At 38.1% G+C, this 18,931-nt stretch overlaps 1 protein-coding gene across 1 annotated transcript in view; it reads right to left on the reverse strand.

The window, feature by feature from the left end:
• TNKS2 (tankyrase, TRF1-interacting ankyrin-related ADP-ribose polymerase 2) overlaps positions 1-18,931 on the reverse strand; it is a gene marked incomplete at its 5' end in the record, with an annotated part of 33,045 nt that overhangs the window by 13,687 nt on the left and 427 nt on the right. Inside the window, 14 exons of the mRNA XM_010565033.1 lie at positions 76-241; positions 659-804; positions 1,228-1,307; positions 2,026-2,197; positions 3,234-3,312; positions 3,401-3,492; positions 4,006-4,127; positions 5,055-5,241; positions 6,927-6,993; positions 8,188-8,282; positions 9,627-9,702; positions 11,535-11,571; positions 11,863-11,958; positions 12,934-13,158. Of these exons, the coding sequence (XP_010563335.1) occupies positions 76-241; positions 659-804; positions 1,228-1,307; positions 2,026-2,197; positions 3,234-3,312; positions 3,401-3,492; positions 4,006-4,127; positions 5,055-5,241; positions 6,927-6,993; positions 8,188-8,282; positions 9,627-9,702; positions 11,535-11,571; positions 11,863-11,958; positions 12,934-13,158 (1,640 nt within the window). The remainder of the gene's footprint in view (positions 1-75; positions 242-658; positions 805-1,227; positions 1,308-2,025; positions 2,198-3,233; positions 3,313-3,400; positions 3,493-4,005; positions 4,128-5,054; positions 5,242-6,926; positions 6,994-8,187; positions 8,283-9,626; positions 9,703-11,534; positions 11,572-11,862; positions 11,959-12,933; positions 13,159-18,931) is intronic.

The raw sequence follows: 18,931 nt of genomic DNA on the forward strand, positions 1-18,931 counted from the left end.
CTCAAAGAAGTCCAATCACATTTCAGACTGAACAAGAGAGAAAAGAAAGTAACTTCTGTCCAGCATATGTAGTACCTGTAACAGGAGTTTGCAAATCTCATATTTTCCTTTTGCTGCAGCTTCATGCAAGGGAGTGAATTTCCACAAGTCAGCTACATTGACAACTGCACCATGTTTAACCAGCAGTTCTGCAACTTCATAGTGACCATATGAGCAAGCATTATGTAAAGGGACAAGTCCTCTGGAAACAATTAAAAAAGAGAAAAATTGTCTTAAAAAATTGGGTCTTTTTTCACAAAGTGATATAAACTTAAAACATAATGCACCTTAAACAATCAAACTATGTTTTTTTTTAATTTTCCACAACAGTCTAATACAGTAGGATTATCTACCGCCGAAGTAGTAAAAATGCAATCAGCAGTGGCACTTAAGAGAAGTAAAAACACAGGGCCAGATAAATTCTTCACACTCTAGTCTCAAGTACTGCAAAACGCTTTTGTGGATATTCTGAACATCTTCATTCTAACAGAATTTTCCATGAAAATAAAAAAAATTCAATGTCTGAAGAAAGATAGGATGCTTATCAGCTAGCAACATTCAAGAGCTGACAGGTATCAGCAATTACAATTGCCAAGAAAATATATACTTGAGTATTTACCCCTTATCTTTTGCATGCACATCAGCTCCATGCTGAAGAAGATATTCAACAACGGATACCCTATTATATCCAGCTGCAAAATGAAGTGGTGTAGACTGACGTCCTTCAATATCTCTGCAGTTCACGCTTTGAACTGTACATAGTTTCTGTGAAATCCCCAAAACAAAACATACATCACTACATATAGTGTTGGTACACTTTTAATTTAGCATAAAATGTTGTTATACACATCTAACTTTGAAAAATTTTTTTCATTAAAAACTTTATTTCTTCATTTATTTTTACATAAACCCTTTACTTTTCAAAGATTGTGTCCCAAGAAAAAAAAATTTAAATACTCCCTCCTCCCAAATCCACACCTGTGAATTCTTATTTATGCTTTTTATATAAGACAAGCTTCTGGAGGTGGTGAACATTACATTTTTGTCATCTGTGATATTTGTGCAACAAAGGTTTTAGGACAAGGATCACCAACTCTAAAGCAGTCAGTGAAGGGCTGTTTGCTTGTTTTGAGAAATTACAGTTTGGGATATAACTCCCTCTTATTTTTAGGACAGGTTTAAGCTTACTTTTACAGTATCCACATCTCCAGCCTTTGCAGCCTCCAGCAACTGTCGATCTGCATCGGAATTACCTAATGGGAAACCTTCTGCAAAATAAATGAGGTTGCATGACAGGTAAGTATATGTAGTTGAAGGAATTTGTTAAGACATGAAATCATTTGAGTATTTCAAGGATTTCCCTTAAAAAAAGTTAACCAATTATACACAAGTTTTGTCTTTTCTTACTACCTGCAACTGTAGCTATTAGCTCTAACAGTGTTTGCAAAGTTGCCTTTAGCAACATGCTTCCTATCCATTCTAAAATACTGTGGAACCAACTAAACATTCTTATTTCAGTTTCAGAATTGGACTATATCAAGAAGCTTACCTATATATATAATGCCCAAACCTTACTCTTTATAATCCATGTACCCTGTTGCCTCTGCTCACAAATGCAAAGTAGCCATTTTTTGCTTTTGAAACTCATTTTCTACTTGCAAGACTTCCCCCTCCCTACATCAGGATTTTTCCAAAATTATTCCAGGTGGCTACACCATGAAACATTCTGAGCATCTCTCACAATCTGTGTAGCTGAATACTAGAGAGTAAATGATATTGTTAATTACACCTAGAGCTGGCACTCTCCCTGTGCATGTGGTTATGGAATAAGAACTGCACAACCCAGTACTGCCTTTTGTAGAAAGTACCTTTTTTTTTTTTTTTTTGGACTTGTGTTCACTGTTATTTCTTGACAGCACTTGAAACAGCAAGTAGAATGAAGCACGACATTAGTTCAGAAATGGATTGTGAATACATCAGTTGTACCTTGTAGTAGCTGTTGCACACTTTCAGTCCCCATTTGTAAGGCTGTAAAGCCCTGCAGAGACACAATGGAAGGATCACATCCAGAACTCAACAGCAACCTGCACGTCTGAAGATGACCACAATGTGCTGCTCTATGAAGAGAGGTCTGGCCGAGATTATCTAACGCATTAACCTAAAAATAACACAGACAAGAAATACCACCACCAAGACTTAATATTAAAGCTGTTTTCATTGCTACTGGGAGAGTTTCACAAGTATTCTTTTTACTTTAATTAAAGGAATATATTCAGCATATTTCCAAAGGTCATGACATTTCAAAAGATAAAATTAAAAAAAAAAAAAGCAGTTCATGAAGTTATAATTACATTTACTGAGGAAGAACAGTCCCCTTTTAGAGGCTTGTGAATAAGCCAGCGTAAATAAAGTTATGGCTATTTTACCACATAAATAAGTAGGCATTATTTTGCTCATGGCAGCACAAGTCCTCAGTGCCAACATGTAGAACAGCTTCTACCTGCATTGGCTTATTGTGGTTTTTCAGACTGAGGACTTTCTACATGTTTCAGTCAAGGTGTATTTAACAATTTAAAACTCTGCACCCAAAGGTTACTTGTATTCCTTACTGTTCCTCTGGTTTTGATCATTGCTTTAGAAACTTCACAGCAGTCAGGCCATAATCAAATTTCCATGAGAGAGAGATTCAACTCCTAATTTTGGAGGATTCAAGCATTACAGAGAGTATCTCCTTTCCACTTTTTCTTTTTGTGGAAATTTGAACTAAACACTGTGTTATGATTTAACATTTCGCCTTCACTGTAATTTTCACTGCATACAACATCACATAAGGTCTACCTGTTATACCAGTCTAGCTTGTCATTCATATATATCCCCTACTTTTTTTTTTCCTTAAGCATTTCATTACTACTGCTGGACAACGAAGCACTGAACAAGACACTCTACAAGCTTTCAGTTAACAGTGAGAACTGCATCCGCACTTCTTATAAAATAGGACCAAGACAATGATGATGCCTCAATGTATAGGACTGTACTGATGGATTGACGGCCTATGTCTTAAGTCCATAAATCTAGAACCTTCCAAAATGAATTATTTTAGAAAAGTCTGTCTACTCAGCTGTCCATTCTCATGGTATGAAAACCTACGCAGCAGGCAAAACTTAACAAAAAGAAATATGAATAGTAACTCATACCTTAGCTTCATGTTTCACAACTACTTCAACAACATCATTATGAGCCTTTTCTGATGCCACATGCAGAGGAGTCAAGAAGCTTTAAAAAAAAAAAAAGGAGAATTAAAAATGTATTTTTCAAAATCTTCTAAACAAACACTTAGGAGTATTCATTTATAACCACTCACTCTTTTGTTTTTTCATTGATGTTGGCTCCTTTCCTTAGCAGCAATTCACATACTTGTTTTCTCTTAGGATATGGAGACGCAGCAGCACAGTGCTGAGAACATTAAAAATTGTAGCATTAACAACTAGCTAGCAATATACAGGTTTTACCGCTTGCTGATCAGCTGGCAGTTAAAGAGCTGATTGTGTGCAAAGTTAACAGAAAAAAACCCCCAAACATGTAGAAGTTTACTAATTTGGGAGATTCCACATGGGCCTTTGGATTTACTCTGGTATTTTCCAGAGCTCCCTCTCCAGTAATTGCTGGAAATCTTCAGGCTTTACAAACAAAGCTAACATACGTAGCTTGCTGTTGCTTAAAACTAGGCTATTCTACAGAAAAAGTCATTTAGACAACCTAAATTAAACAGGCAATTTAGATTAGTCTTAACATTAACCTTAAGAACGAAGTATTAATCAATGTTATTTGTTCAAACTAGACACTGGATATTCCAGATCGGTCTGAATTCATTGTTTGACACTGAAATTTTTAGTTCTAAACTATTACCTAGCATGCTTAGATCAGCCACAATATATGCAAAATAATTAATAAATCCTGAGATATTACCAATGCTGTCTCATGTGTTTGAGGATGCTTGAAGTTCACTGTCTCCAAAGAAAGATGTTTCTTTATACGAGCTACGTCTGATTCTCTTGCAGCCTGTAGCAGTGAGTGACCTTTGAATTCATCTTTAAAAAGAAATAAATACATACCAGAAGGTTACACTCCTTAACTCAAGAAGGATCAAGAGGATTGTTTCTTTCAGTTAGATAAAAATACTCATTTTATTCAGCAGACACTTCCAACTCAGACTTAAGCTTTTATATCACTTGACAGAACTTGTTAGCTAAGTGAAAACACTGCAGGAATGTGCTTTGTTTCTAATTCAAAGCCAGAGATATCCAAACTGGCTGAACAAGATATATTTCACTCACCACCGTTCTAGGTTCCACTCTTTGCATATGTACCAATTCCAGCATACATAAATCTCTATTTCTGACCTGTCTTTGGAAAACCATTTATAGATGCTAACATGAAGTCTAATGTAGTATTTACTGATAATTTTTGTACATATGCCAGGAAGTTATTGTTTGACCACTCAAGGACAGAATTTGAGGGCATTCTTTTCAACTCCTTAAGTTTGCTCGACAAAAATCAATGCCTTTCATCAATTTCTTTGAACTTTCAGCGACTGTGGCATACTCAAACATATTCAGCATTCTAAACAGTTATGTTTTTTCTTTTCTTCAAACAAAATACAGTGGAATAAAAATGAGTATTTCAACAGTCTTGATGCCATGACAGGAGCAAGTATGGAAAATGAAAGTGTACTGGCAAGGTTGTGAGGGAAAGCGTGTATTCAGGGAAGAAAAGCTACAAAACCCATCACACCCACACGACTACAAAACTGACAATAAAATTATTTTAAATGCCTACATTCAGATAATCTAGCAATCTCAAATTATAAACAGTGAAATGTACTGTCCAACATTGCACAATTAATTGCTTGAAAAGTGTAAGCATTTTCCAAACTGATTTCTGGCAGGTCACTGCCTAGGGAACTTAAGTACACATTACAATCTATAACTGTAGAACTGATCTCACTTTATACTCACATGCTAATCGTTCTTTTAATTGGGGTGTTGGAGCCAAATCAATGGTGCTTTTGTTGTGACAGTTCAACAGTGTTGGGTCAGCACCATAACTTAACAAAAGAGAACATACTTCCACCCTGTTCTTAGAAGCTGCTTCATGCAGAGGGGTGAATTGCCACAGATCCATTGCATTCACACATGCTCCATGCTTGAAAGGGAAAGGGGTAAAAAAGATGCAGTATCAAAACTAGATCATTAGAAAAAGACTTCTGTCATTAGTTTCAATGCAGTAGACTGTTAAAATAAAAATCAATGCTTGTATGCAAACTGTATCCAAGACATTCTCCAGACATTCATTTTCAATAGAACACAACATTTCAGCACACTGCAGTTTTTAATCCTCTAGTGTCTCACAGGTACATTCAAAGCAGCCATAGGCAGGCTCTTCAGGCTTTCTCCAGCATCTCTAAAAGGAGAGTAGCTCTGCTACATGTCAAATCAGAGAAAGAGCCTAATTAATACACTCTAAATCACCTTTGAACAAGCTCCTGTTTCTTGTTGCTCTAGAAAAAGTCTAGAGTGAACAGCTGCACTAAGATAAATACATGTTCTGTGAATAGAATATCCCCCCAGATATGAATGCCAAGATATCTAGAAGGATATAGGCACTCAAAGTTGACTTCAATCCAAAACATTTAAGTACAAGGTTCTGCAAGTAATACTCCTGGATTATTAATATCTGTGTAATTCTTCTCCAGTAACATTCTGTATGCACCTTGAGTTCTGTCTGTAAGCAAATCTTGATAGGACATGCTCTTTCTCATTGCTCCTGTTAAAGCTGTAGTGCTTTGCAAAAAATAATTCAAGATTCGCTGGAGCAGAAATCCAACAGGGAATACAAGTCTAGCTTAACAGTTAAGACACACAGTAGTGTCTAGGCAAGAGGGGTTTTTTTTGTCTAGTACTACAACTGTAAAGATTCACTTTACAATTGGCCTCTGAAGTAAAAAAACCCCTTGACTATTTATACTTAAAATATATGCTTATTTCAATAATTTTTTCTTAATTTTTGCTAAACAAATAGACACATGGAATTAGTGGGGACTGAGACATACAGGACAGCACAACAGCAGCTATTCCCTGAGCATCCAAACATCTAGAGTTATCTAACAGAACACCTCCAGCTGTTATAATGATCATGACTTGCTGTAGCAGCTGAGAAAGTCCCTTGGTGTACAACACTCACAGATTTTTGCAGGCCATACCTTTGAGCCAGAAGTTTAATGCACATCATATTTTATCTTCAAGATTAACATAATCCAGATAAGCCACTTCAGTTCTGAGACTTCACTTACGTTAGGAAAACTGACACATTTTTCTTTCTTTGGGGTAAAAGCTACAATTCAGGGCCAGAATTGATGTTGTAAAGGTCATTCCCTCAAGACAGTGATTACTCTTTAATTTTAAAACATTGATGATCTTTACCAGTATTCTTTTCAAAAGCCTCTTAATACTCTGTCTTCTGAAATATTTTTCCATTGTCAAACTCACAATACTGCTCAGTTTTGGGGTTTTTTTTGGTGGTGTTTTTGGGTGAGGGTGGGAAGGTTGAGGTAAGTAGTACTTACGTGATGGTACAAAACCATTCAATGTTGGAGCAGACAGAGTTAAAAACAGAAAGCACATTTATAAGGAAAAAGCTTCCTTGCAAGCAGAAGATTCTGTAGCTCCAGTTTAATAATCACTAACTAACATGTAGAGCAAAAGCAATCTATCATTCTTTAAGTTTTGTAAATCTAAGTACAAAACAACAAAAAAACCCGCAACTTGCATTAGTCTATCATAAACTGTTTTTATTTAACAATATGCAATTTCATCTCTTCAAAGACCAACCTTTACTAGAAGCTCTGTTACTTCATAATGACCATAGGAACAGGCATTGTGAAGTGGCACCAAATCTCTATATAGGAGAGAACGGGGGAGGATGATTATCTTAGTACACATATTTCAATTCCAAACGCATCTATAACATTGCAAATGGTACTATGTTGCACCTTGAACATGTTACAAAAATAGTATCAGAGATGTTCAAATGAAGTTGAGGGGAAATAAGCTGGAGAACCACCCAGAAAATCCCCTCAGCATTTTTCAGAAAAATAAACATTGAAAATAACAGAAGATGAGGAATTAATTGCACCATTTTTACTGCAAATGAAATAGTTCCGCTCAGATTCGGAACCCTAAGCAGGAAGAATTCTCTGCAGGGGATTTTCAGGAGTGACAATAATTATTTCCTTTTTCACAAGAACATTGCTGTAAGATTATCTTCTCCCCTGGTAACTAAAGAAGTCTTACTGGCTAATGTTTAAGTAACTGTACAATATTCTACAGTAACAGCAGAACTACAGAGGTTTTAAAGCCAGCTTCATACTCTCTCAAACCCAGTGGTCTTAGAAGCGAGTGAGAAATCGCCCCAAATGAATTTCATTGTGGGCTAGTAAGGGAGAAATGACAAACATAAATTCCAACCCCAAGGGGACAAATAAAGCTGTCTGATCAGGCAGTTATTTATATAGCTGTGAAGTGATCCTAAGAAAAGGAGGAATAAGAGTTTGCTTTCCATAATCTTTAATGTACATAAACACTTATTTTAAAAATAGTTTTTCATTACATTTTATGTAAATGAATAAACTTAGCATATCTATATTTCATTACATTTCCTGACATTAACAACCAAATGCTTGAAAATATAGTCCAAATAAAACCTCTGAGAAACAGATCTTCAATTTTTATCACATTCTTTGCAAAAAGAAGTGCAGAAAATTGAAAATAGAAAGAAAATTAAGATTGATTCAATCATCAAATTATTTGCTGACTTCACAGTGGTGTATAAATGTATTTTATTAAATGAGATAATAACTTGGCTAGTGATACCTAAAAGCAACATGTTCTATGGTCAGCTCAATTTGGATTCTACTGATTCACAAGTCTTAAGCCTGTACACTTTGCATTTTTGTCATAACAGAAAGGTTAAAGATGGCTTAATGGTCTCAAGCTAGAAATTCTCCATGGTTAAAACAGTGTTACTATTCTTTACTTCATCTCAATTTTTAACAAATTCTGTTTATTCTGAACAAATGAAAAATGAACCTACCCTTTATCCTTAGCATGTACGTCAGCCCCATGCTGCAGTAAGAGCTGTACTATTTTTACACGGTTATACCCAGCTGCTAAATGTAAAGGAGTAGACTGAAATGACAGAATGTAGAAGTAATCAGTAACAGAAAATCAAGGGTTGATTTTATATTTATTTTTTTCAAAACTTGTTAACAATACTAATCACTGAAGTCCTTAAAACACTTGTAACATTAAAAAAACCAGAGTGCTTGGATCAGACATTTGATAACTATGTTCATTGTTTACTGGCTACTCTCACAGCCATCAAACACAAATCCTGAATTTACTCCATCACTAATAAATACATTCTGGCAACAAAGGCCCTCTTAAAGGATTTTTGAGTCCTGCAGTCCACTTTCGTCTTTTAGCCTACCATAACTATAAATACTTTGCTGGGACAAACTATGTCCCTTGTGAAAGGGGAAATAAGATGGCCATTAGAAACAGTGACTGCTAAATTATAAAGAGGTCTGCCTGCCAATCAATAGTTTAAGTTTAGAAATTATCAACAGAGATTGTTATCCATATCTGTGAATGCAGTAAGTTAGCTGAGTGAGAGGGAAACTTAATATTCTCTTTTAAATTCTCACCCTCCACAAAGCAGTCGGATAACTGCTCTATGATCTTTTCTAGTAAACCCACTCAAGCATACCCAGCAGCAGCAGCAAGGGCAGAGCTACAAATTAGTGAAATCTTATCCTCTTCATTTACCAACCCATCAACTGAACTGGCTTTGTACAGTTCCTAGAGAATGAGTCTCATAACTAGAAGATTAGAAAATAGAGATGCATAGGTGTTTTGGAGATCCCAGTAACTTACCACAAAGCCTTAAACAGGGAAACTCATTCGAACAAAACTTAAGTGGATGCCTACACATACTTAATGAGAACAACGAGGATGCCAGAAATTGATACTCAATAACTTGAGCCTTCGGTAGGCTAGGGGCTGAACCCAGGAGACCACCAGTATTTTTTAGAATGGAGATTTTGAACATTTTTCACGTAGTTCTTTACCAATACTTATGGCAATGACTAGCTTCTTCCCGAAACAGAAGCGGTAACTTGCCTAGGGTGTATGGCAAATAAAGAACCTGTGTGTATCAACTTGTGATAGTGACAAGAATCTATGAAAAGGCCTCCCTTCTTTATCACTGCAGATATGAAGGTCAAGCAGAAGTTCCAATTGAAAAGGTGTTTGTTTATTGCTCCTAGATGGAAATACCTACATAGTCCTTTTAAGGTTAAAAAACAAACAAAAAAAATCCACTAGCTGCCAGAGAGACACAGTCTTCCTTTCTCACATATATTAAAGAAAATAGATAGATTCTGTATTTAACATTCTTAAAATCTGGTCAAACAATAACTGTGAAACATGTAAGAGTGAACTAATTTTAAATCAGGTTTTAAACAAAAATACCTTTCTGCCATCACTTGCATGACAGTTAACATTTAATGGTGTAAGAAGAGACATCATCTTTTCTTCATTTCCACTCCTGAAAAACAAGATATGAAATGGGCAGAAATATTTTTATTCCAGTTTTTAGTAGCTTATTATGTTTTTATATTTTTTCCTTGCTATAATGTTCAGCAGATCTGTTCTGAAGTAATACATTCACTTCTGTATTGTCAGCATTAAAGTGAAAGCAAAAATACGCTTATATAACTATTTTTGTAGTTTTATTCACAGAAAATATGGGACTAGATGGGATCCATCCAAGAGTACTGAGGGAGCTGGCAGAGGAGCTTGCCAAGCCACCCTCCATCATCTGTCAGCAATCCTGGTCAACAGGGGAGGTCGCGGATGACTGGAGGCTTGCCAACGTGATGCCCATTTACAAGAAGGTCGGAGCGAGGATCTGGGGAACGACAGGCCTGTCAGCCTGACCTCGGTACCGGGGAAGATTATGGAGCAGTTCATCTTGAGTGCACTCAAATGGCATGTGCAGGACAACCAGGGGATCAGGCCCAGTCAACATGGGTTTACGAAAGGCAGGTCCTGCTTGACCAACCTGATCTCCTTCTATGACCAGGTGACCCACCTAGTGGATGAGGGGAAGGCTGTGGGTGCTGTCTACCTTCAGCAAGGCCTTTGACGCTGTCTCTCATGGCATACTCCTTGAGAAGCTGGCAGCTCATGGCTTGGACAAGTGTACTCTTCGCTGGGTGAAAAACTGGCTGGCTGGACGAGCCCAGAGGGTTGTCATGAATGGAGTTAAACCCAGTTGGCGGCAGGTCACAAGTGGTGTTCCCCAGAGCTCAGTACTGGGGCCAGTTCTGTTAAATGTCTTTATCAATGACCTGGACGAGGGGATCGAGTGCACCCTCAGCAAGTTTGTGGATGACACCAAGTTGGGAGGCAGGGTTGATCTGCTCGAGGGTAGGAAGGATCTACAGAGAGATCTGGACAGGCTGGATCAATGGGCTGAGGCCAACTGTATGAGGTTCAAAAAGGCCAAGTGCCGGGTCCTGCACTTGGGTCACAACAACCCCATGCAGCGCTACGGGCCTGGGGAAGAGTGGCTGGAAAGCTGCCCGGCAGAGAAAGACCTGGGGGTGCTGGTTGACAGCCGGCTGAACATGAGCCGGCAGAGTGCCCAGGTGGCCACGAAGGCCAACGGCATCCTGGCCTGCATCAGAAATAGCGTGGCCAGCAGGAGCAGGGAGGTGATCGTCCCCCTGTATTTGGCACTGGTGCGGCTGCACCTCGAGTCCTGTGTTCAGTTTTGGGCCCCTCACTACAGGAAAGACATGTGAGGTGCTGGAACATGTCCAGAGAAGGGCAACAAAGCTGGTGAGGGGCCTGGAGCACAAGTCTTATGAGGAGCAGCTGAGGGAACTGGAGTTGTTTAGTCTGAAGAAAAGGAGGCTGAGGGGAGACCTTATTGCTCTCTACAACTACCTGAAGGGGGGTTGTAGTGAGGTGGGTGCTGGTCTCTTCTGTCGGGTGGCTGGAGATAGGACGAGAGGAAATGGCCTCAAGTTGCACCAGGGCAGGTTTAGATCGGAAATTAGGAGAAATTTCTTTACTGAAAGGGTTGTCAGGCATTGGAACAGGCTGCCCAGGGAAGTGGTTGAGTCACCATCCCTGGAGGTATTCAAAAAACACGTAGACAAGGCACTTCAGGACATGGTTTAGTGGGCATGCTTGACGGGTGGACTAGATGATCTTGAAGGTCTTTTCCAACCTAAACAATTCTATGATTCTATGATAACAGCCAAAGCTTAGCATCTAGATGCAATGCCAGCTCAAAAGCCAATATATATATTCAATACATACAATTCTGAAAATATCACTAAATTCCAGATATCTTCCAAACATGCATACCTGGCACTTTCTAAGAGTTCATCTTTCTTGTATTCACCTGGAAGACAAAAGGCAGTTTCTTTAGTTGATAAATAAATATCTATATATGTGAAGTTCACTACTTCTCCTCCTCTTCCAAAATTCTGGAGAGCATAAGTACTAAAAATTTGACAGTCCATTACTGAACTAGCACAATAAACTATCTATCCAGAACACATCCCATGACTAAGATGATGAAAGCCACGTGGGAATTTCTATTTAGAATTATAAAACACAGAGAATTTAAAGTAATACGAGAAATTCATTTGACTGTTATTAGTCATAAAGTAATCTAAAGATTATCACTTACCAGTCAGCACTGCTTTTGCAGATGGGTCTGCTAAATCCAAAGCTGTTCTTCCATCTGTGTTCCGGATGGTTGGTTCAGCACCATGCTGCAGCAGTACTACAAAATGCCAAAGTTTTCCATGAGAAAACAATTCTCTAAGACAGGACTTATGAGGTACATCATTACTGCAAGCGGCAAGCAACAAAAGAAGCATCCAGTTACTGATCCCAACTTCCCTCTCAAATTTTTAATTACAGAATTCCTTAATGTCATCTGTGAACAGTTATGACTAGACACATTTTATGAGAAAAAAGCAGAGCAGAAATGGAATAATCACAGACTGGTAGGAGGCAGTCTCAGTTGAAAGACATGCAGCTGTGACACACCAGAAAAAACAGTAACTACCTCTCATCAGGTCCAGAGCATGCTGCCTCAAATCCACAAATGACTATGCCCTAAACTGTACACAGCAGTAGCAGGCCATGTACCTTGCACTCATATTGGGGCCAAACAGGCAATATTGTATATACAACTCTCCAGATGTGCTTCTCAATAAAGTAAATGACAGCAAATCACACAATTTAAAAAAAAAAAAAAAAATCAGTTTCTTGACCACATATCTAACCTTCAACCTCTTCCTAACCCTTAAGAACCGTGCAGGCAATACAAGTGGTCAATATAATTGGAGATTAGCTCCTATCCTTAACTAATTTAACATGGCTGCTACACATAGAGACAGAACGAATCCATTATTAAAACCAGTTTTCTTCTTTCTACTGCACTGTGACCAGCAGCAGAAGGCAGCATAAGAGTCTACGCTGAAGTAGAAGAGAATCTAGCTCCATCACATCATTCTAAAGCTCTTTCCCCATTATGTCAATGTGTACCTTTATACTTAGGCAACTACCAAAAACGGATCTAAATATTTGTTTCTTATAAAACTGGCATATGAATTTAAGTTTATGAAAGATCTTTAGTTTTAATCCTTATACTAGCCACAGCTTCACGGAGTAAAAATGGTCTTTAGAAGGTTCTTGATTTTTCACAGTGAAAAGAAATGAGTCAGTCACAGGAAGAGTGGGAGAAAATTACCAATGCAGACATCTGTCTTGCCCTTAATGGCAGCTTCATGGAGGGGAGTGTAATTCCAATTATCCCGAGCATTAGGATCTGCACCATGCCGCAAGAGAAGATTGACAACTTCAGCATGACCAAAAGAGCAAGCATTGTGAAGAGGAATAAGGCCTCCATCATCTCGTGCATGGACATTGGCACCACTTTGAAGTAAATATTCAACTACATCCTTCCGACCAAAACCTGGAAGAGATAAAGGGAAGAAAGGCGTCAGGGTGGGGTAAGAAAATTCCCTGTCCCACATACACAGATTAAACCAACAAACTTAAATAACTGTAACCACTCTGAATAACAATCACAACTGGCATTCTTTACTAAAGAAGCATTTACACACTAAGGCTATTTTTAAAAGCCCTACAAATTAGATTAAAATCAGTAGAAAAATAATATTCAAGATTACTGGAACAATAAATATCTTGATAGGCCTCCCATGAGTCAACAGCTTCTTGAAAACAACAAAAAGAACAAAATACTGACAACACAACCTCTTCTTTAGTCATTTTACATGGCTATTAACTCAAACTGATAGTCTGCCAACCCACAGCTAGTTTGTGGATGGACCAATAGATGAGCCCTGGGAGCAGTAAGGATGGGACTGGCTACAAGCCAATGCATGTACAATTCATATTCTAAGCTTTTAAAAAAAAAGATTCATATAACATGAAAAGTATTTTACAGAAACGTGTTGCTTGTTTTTTTTAAAAAAGCAGGTAAGAAGCACTGCTTTCAGGTTAAAACAGAAGCATAGTTATTTGCTTTCTAAGGAATAATTAACATAATCTGCACACAGTTTCCATCTTTGAAATGATCACTTAAGAAAACCCTTAGGGACACGAGAAGTTTATCTGGGACCACTCTCTGTTGAAGAAATTTATTATGTGAGTATGCACAACCATAATTTAAAGATACTCATAATGCCTATTTTCAGTGATGCCTAAAATGATTATAAATATTTGATCATGACTGAAGCACAAAAATGCTCTTCCACATTCTGAGGCACTTTTTTTACAAACCTGTCATTCAAGTTAGTAGACAGCAAAAAAATATGCCCACTTGTACATTTGGGGCTAGAAACATATCACAAATAAGGTAATTGCTCTCATAAGCCAATTCTATAGCTACTATTGTTTAATTTCAGCTATATTTTGCACATTTATATAACAGCAAATAAACCAGGACATCAAACTGTATCTATGTTTTCTCTGATACCTTCACAAGAGGCCAGAATGACTTAGGACTTCTGCTTGTAGCCATTATGCCCATCTGGTTACGTTCCAAAGGCCACTGCCTACAGAAATCCCCCAAAGGTTTCATGAAAGTGTCTTTGGGTCTTGGGGATTATTAGGGCAGGTAAAAGCCATATTTTGGTATGTATCGGCCTTGGGCCAAGTACCTTCTGGGAAATAACCCATGCCTGCAGGACTTGGCCTTCCTTGCTTTAAATATCTGAATTGCAAACCGTTTTCCTGAAGAGATCAAGAACTGGGTGGGGATGAAGTCTTGAGCTTTTCCCTCAGTGTGAATCACCACACAGTTGCCAACACCAGTGATACTCAAGACAGTAGCAAATTTAAACTTTGTTACAAATCATCCACCCCAGGTCAGTAGGTAGGTATAAATCACTGCAACCATAACCTAGAAATTATGTTTATTCCTGATAACTACACAGCATTTCAGTGACAAAGTCACAGAAGCATATGAGAAGTGTCAGCATTGTAGTTACAACTGAACTTTAGTTTTAGTTTAGTTGCAACTAAACTTTTTCATAGCATGCTTTTCACTAAACCTGACTATTGCATAAATCCTTCTCCCAGACTGACAGCAACTAAAACCCTGCAGCAAGAAACACCTTCACCTTTGCTATTCGGAGCTCAAAAAGCAAACACTACCATTATTAAGCAATTTCTGGATCATACTTGCTGGGAGGACCTCTCATATACAAGCTGTTTATACCAACGGTAAAGAAGCCAGGAAAGGTATTCAGAAAAGCCTTTGTTAAATTCTGTCTTTTCTCCTCTTCCCTCAAAAGTCTGGTAAGGAACCACATTCCCCACAGATTTCTGACTATTATAAAAATAATTTTATGTGAAACATTTTAATCCCAGAATGATCTCCAAGGTATTTTCAAATAACAGTTACAAGACTATACTACTGATGTGCTTCGATTCTTCAAAATACATTACTAATTATACAAATCTTAGCTTGCTAGCACCTTGATTTTGATAGAACCACACACTGTACAGCAAATTCATTTTTGAGTGTCAACATTCTAGTTACCCATCTTATAACTAACAGAAGGCACCTTGCCTGTCCTAACAGAGAACAGGAGTTCAGCACGCTTGAGATGAGATCTGGATCAGACATATGGTCCATGCAAAAACAAGTTATCTGCACAGGCACAGTAAGCCGCATTCACTGCACATACATGCATATTTCTGCTGCCAAAAAAATAATCAGTACCTATACAAGGTATACCCATACAGCCATATTGCCTACACAGTAAATAAATTATATGCAGCATATTTCTCATTCTTAAATAAATTTAGCTTTTGTAACCAGATGCTACAAAGTTATTTTTCTTACATGTGTCCTCCTGATTTTTACTTACGTCTTCAAAATTTCAAAAAATTCTGTTTCTAGTTTGAATGCGTACTCAAAATTCACTAAAGTCTTCAAGGATCTACTCAGATGAGACTTTTCACAAGTGCCAGTCCTGCAAACACATCATCAAAGCTGTTATTTGATGACAGACTGCTTGGTATCTTCTTTCTGCACCAAAACATGTTTTCCAGAACTGCTTTAGTTATGTTAGAAAAGCCTCTGATCAACTTCTCTGTCCAGAAGTTACATGTCTGGTGCTAAACCACCCTTTCTTGTACTGTCCCCTGTCCCTCAAAGCTTTGATGTATAGCCATGTTTTTGAATGTAAAATGCTAAACTTAGCAAGAATCAATACCATAATTGAAAATCAGCGCCAGTAAACCTCATTACAGGTGTAGAGAATTCACCCAGATGTCCTCTATTTAGTATATAGGTTCAATCAGATACAGATCATGAGCAACCCATAGCTTCTCTCTGCACAAAGCCTGCATCCATTCAGAAAATGCCCTAAGTATAGCAACACCCCTAAACTACCTGTAGTTATTTTAATGCTGAGACAGGCTTATTTGCATCACACCAATTTCTGTAACTTCTCTTCAGCATTGAGTGCACAGCAGGGATTCCTTACGTCCTTGTGGAAGCATCTGTACAAGAGGGCACTATATGGAAAGAGCAGTATTTTCTCATTATTTTCTAAAGGATGTATGTGTACAGAGGAGGCGGCCAAACTCTGTACAATGGTCTCTCCCTCCTCTCTCTTGTTTTCACTGAGAGTGCAAAGAGGGGACAGCCTTTGCTGACACAGGGAAGGGAGCCACTACCTACTGTAACAGTTCCTCTTTGCCACTGTTGCAAAAACTATTTCAACACTTTTTTAAAAAAAAACATTATCATTTTTAAGGAGTGGGGGTGGTTTTTTTGGCTCTTGGGCTTCTATCAGAAGACCAACTAAATGGTATCTTGCATAGTTGCAAGCTGTGATAACTGTGTCATCATCATAAACACTTTATTTCTTATTGCAAAGTAGAAGGGCTACTCAGGGCCTCCAGCTGACACTCTTCTACCATTTATGACAGCTGAGTAGTTCACTGCACTTGTTCCCCAAAACGTTACAAACTTTTAGCTGATAAATCCTGAATATTAATCACAACAGAAACTTGTAACTGTATATAATTTTTTTTAAAAAGTATTTATTTACTGTCACTGTTGTGTCATATTTTATATTCACCTGATTTGACAGGATGAAAAGCTAAGAGAAACAACTGAGCTCTGATTCTTCTCCCCTGCCCCAGGTGTTCATTTTTTCAATGAATTTTAGTTTGCAGGAAGGGCATTTTGGTTCCTGCCACGTCCCTAAAACCTTGTGATACTTTCAACTTTGACACACACTGTGATAAAAAGGACTGACTTCAGGAAGTATATGCAGCTTATGGTGAGAGAGGACTGAGCCTATTATGTTGTGAAGGGTGGTGGGCTCTTGACTTAAGTTTCAGTACAACTTATCTACCACACACACAATTGTGTACTACAAAGTCCAAAGAGCAGTCTTCACCAAGATCCCAATATGTATTATTTCTAATAATGACACATACCCAGGGAGAGCTTGTGGTCTTTTTTTTTTTAAATACATTTTAATATATTTTAAAATCCACCTTTACGAAATGACACATAGAAAGAGGAATTTGGTTTATTTAAATTGCTAGTTAAGATCTGGGAAAATCTTAAAAATGTAACCAAGTTCAGAACCCAGAATGACACTAAAAAAAAGAAAAAAGGGCAATACAGAACCTATCTTCATATTTCAGCTCCACCTCTTCCATAAAACAAGTCCTGAAACTGAATGAAACTAGTCAGAGATGTTTTGTAATGTATTTTCTAAGAACACCTAGGCTAAACAAAGCAAGAACGGAACTGACTTTTGCTTTTACTTCCTGGAATGTAATTCCTTTAGAGACAGAAGACAAAAGAAGCTAATAATACTTCAACTGTGAATAACAGGGGAAAAGCAAAACACAACAAGAACAATAACCCCAAAATCCCGAAGTTACTTATGTCCATCTTTCACACTGAGTCTATTCGCAGATAGGCTGACAACAGCAGAGTTCTACCTGAAGCAGTAGGAGAGGGTTAAATTAAGAAGTTACACAAGTATTTTATGCCACGTGTTAACCAGAAACTTTTGGCATCTCCTACAGTCTTGTGAGAGGAGCAACTGATTTCTCTCTACAAGTCTGAAGTAGACATAAGCGTGGCAATGGCCCCTCCCATTTACACGCCAACTTGTTTAACATTAGAGGTCTAATAACTACATGAACTCATTGCTATGCCTTTTTTTTTTTTTTTAAGAAAAAGCTTTCTATAGATCAGGAGTTCTGTTTTTTTAAAGTCAAGACAGATCACTCCTGTTCAGAGAGATAAACTAGATTACTATATTGCATGAGGAACTCCTTAGGATGAAAAGGGGGGAAAAGGAAAAAAACCTCACTTCTCCAAAATGCTGTAAAATGTACTATTTTTTTTAGAAGTTCAGAGTTTATTAGTGAACAGACAGGAGTGCTGCATATGAAAAGATAGCTGCAAAATTGTTTTACCCCAACAGGATATTTTAAGTTGTCTCCTGGGATCTCTTGTCAATCAAGTTTCTTAAATCTGTGAAATGCAGCTGTCCTGAAAAGGCTTTCAAGAACTTAGACCTGTTAAGTGTATGGAAGACGAGGAAAGGACACCTTAAGTAGAAACCTCTTCCAAAACAATTCAGCAAAGACACAAACATCTTTATTACTATCCATATTGTTTAGCTGAAAAGAAGCTGCTGTCTCTTCTGCAGCCTGCCAGCCTTTGGTCCTACATCTAACACTGTAATCAAATCAAAACAAACAACATGGAAACAACAGTCACAGTCAGGTCTTTGTCTGAAAAGGTGGGATAGAATCTTCTGGCCCGCTGCCAGGGAAAGCAGTTGTTCTGTGATGTCAGTTGTTTGCGTATATAAGTCCCGAACTGACAAAGTCTACTTGCTGAAGATAAGAATGCAAAAAGCTTAGAAACAGCATTATCTGACAAGCACCCTTCCTGGGCAAAATTCTAAAAATGAGCAGGGCCGCTGAAATCAATGGAAACTGTACCTGGGACACATGTCACCTGTCAGAGCTCACATGCCACAACACGAACAGTCTAAACCCCAGTCCAGATGTCCTCAACGCCAGCTGAGGTTTATTTTAAGAAAGGAAGAAAGAAAGAAAGAAAAGACAGAAACGAGACGCCACCTGTACCACCCAGCCACCACCACCGCGTGGTGATACCTCACCAGCCACCCGAGAGCCGGCGTGGCACCTAGAGACGGCGACGGCCACGG

This window comes from Haliaeetus leucocephalus, unplaced genomic scaffold (assembly GCF_000737465.1).
Source record: "Haliaeetus leucocephalus isolate CR32 unplaced genomic scaffold, Haliaeetus_leucocephalus-4.0 Scaffold184, whole genome shotgun sequence".
In the NCBI taxonomy this organism is placed as follows: domain Eukaryota; kingdom Metazoa; phylum Chordata; class Aves; order Accipitriformes; family Accipitridae; genus Haliaeetus; species Haliaeetus leucocephalus.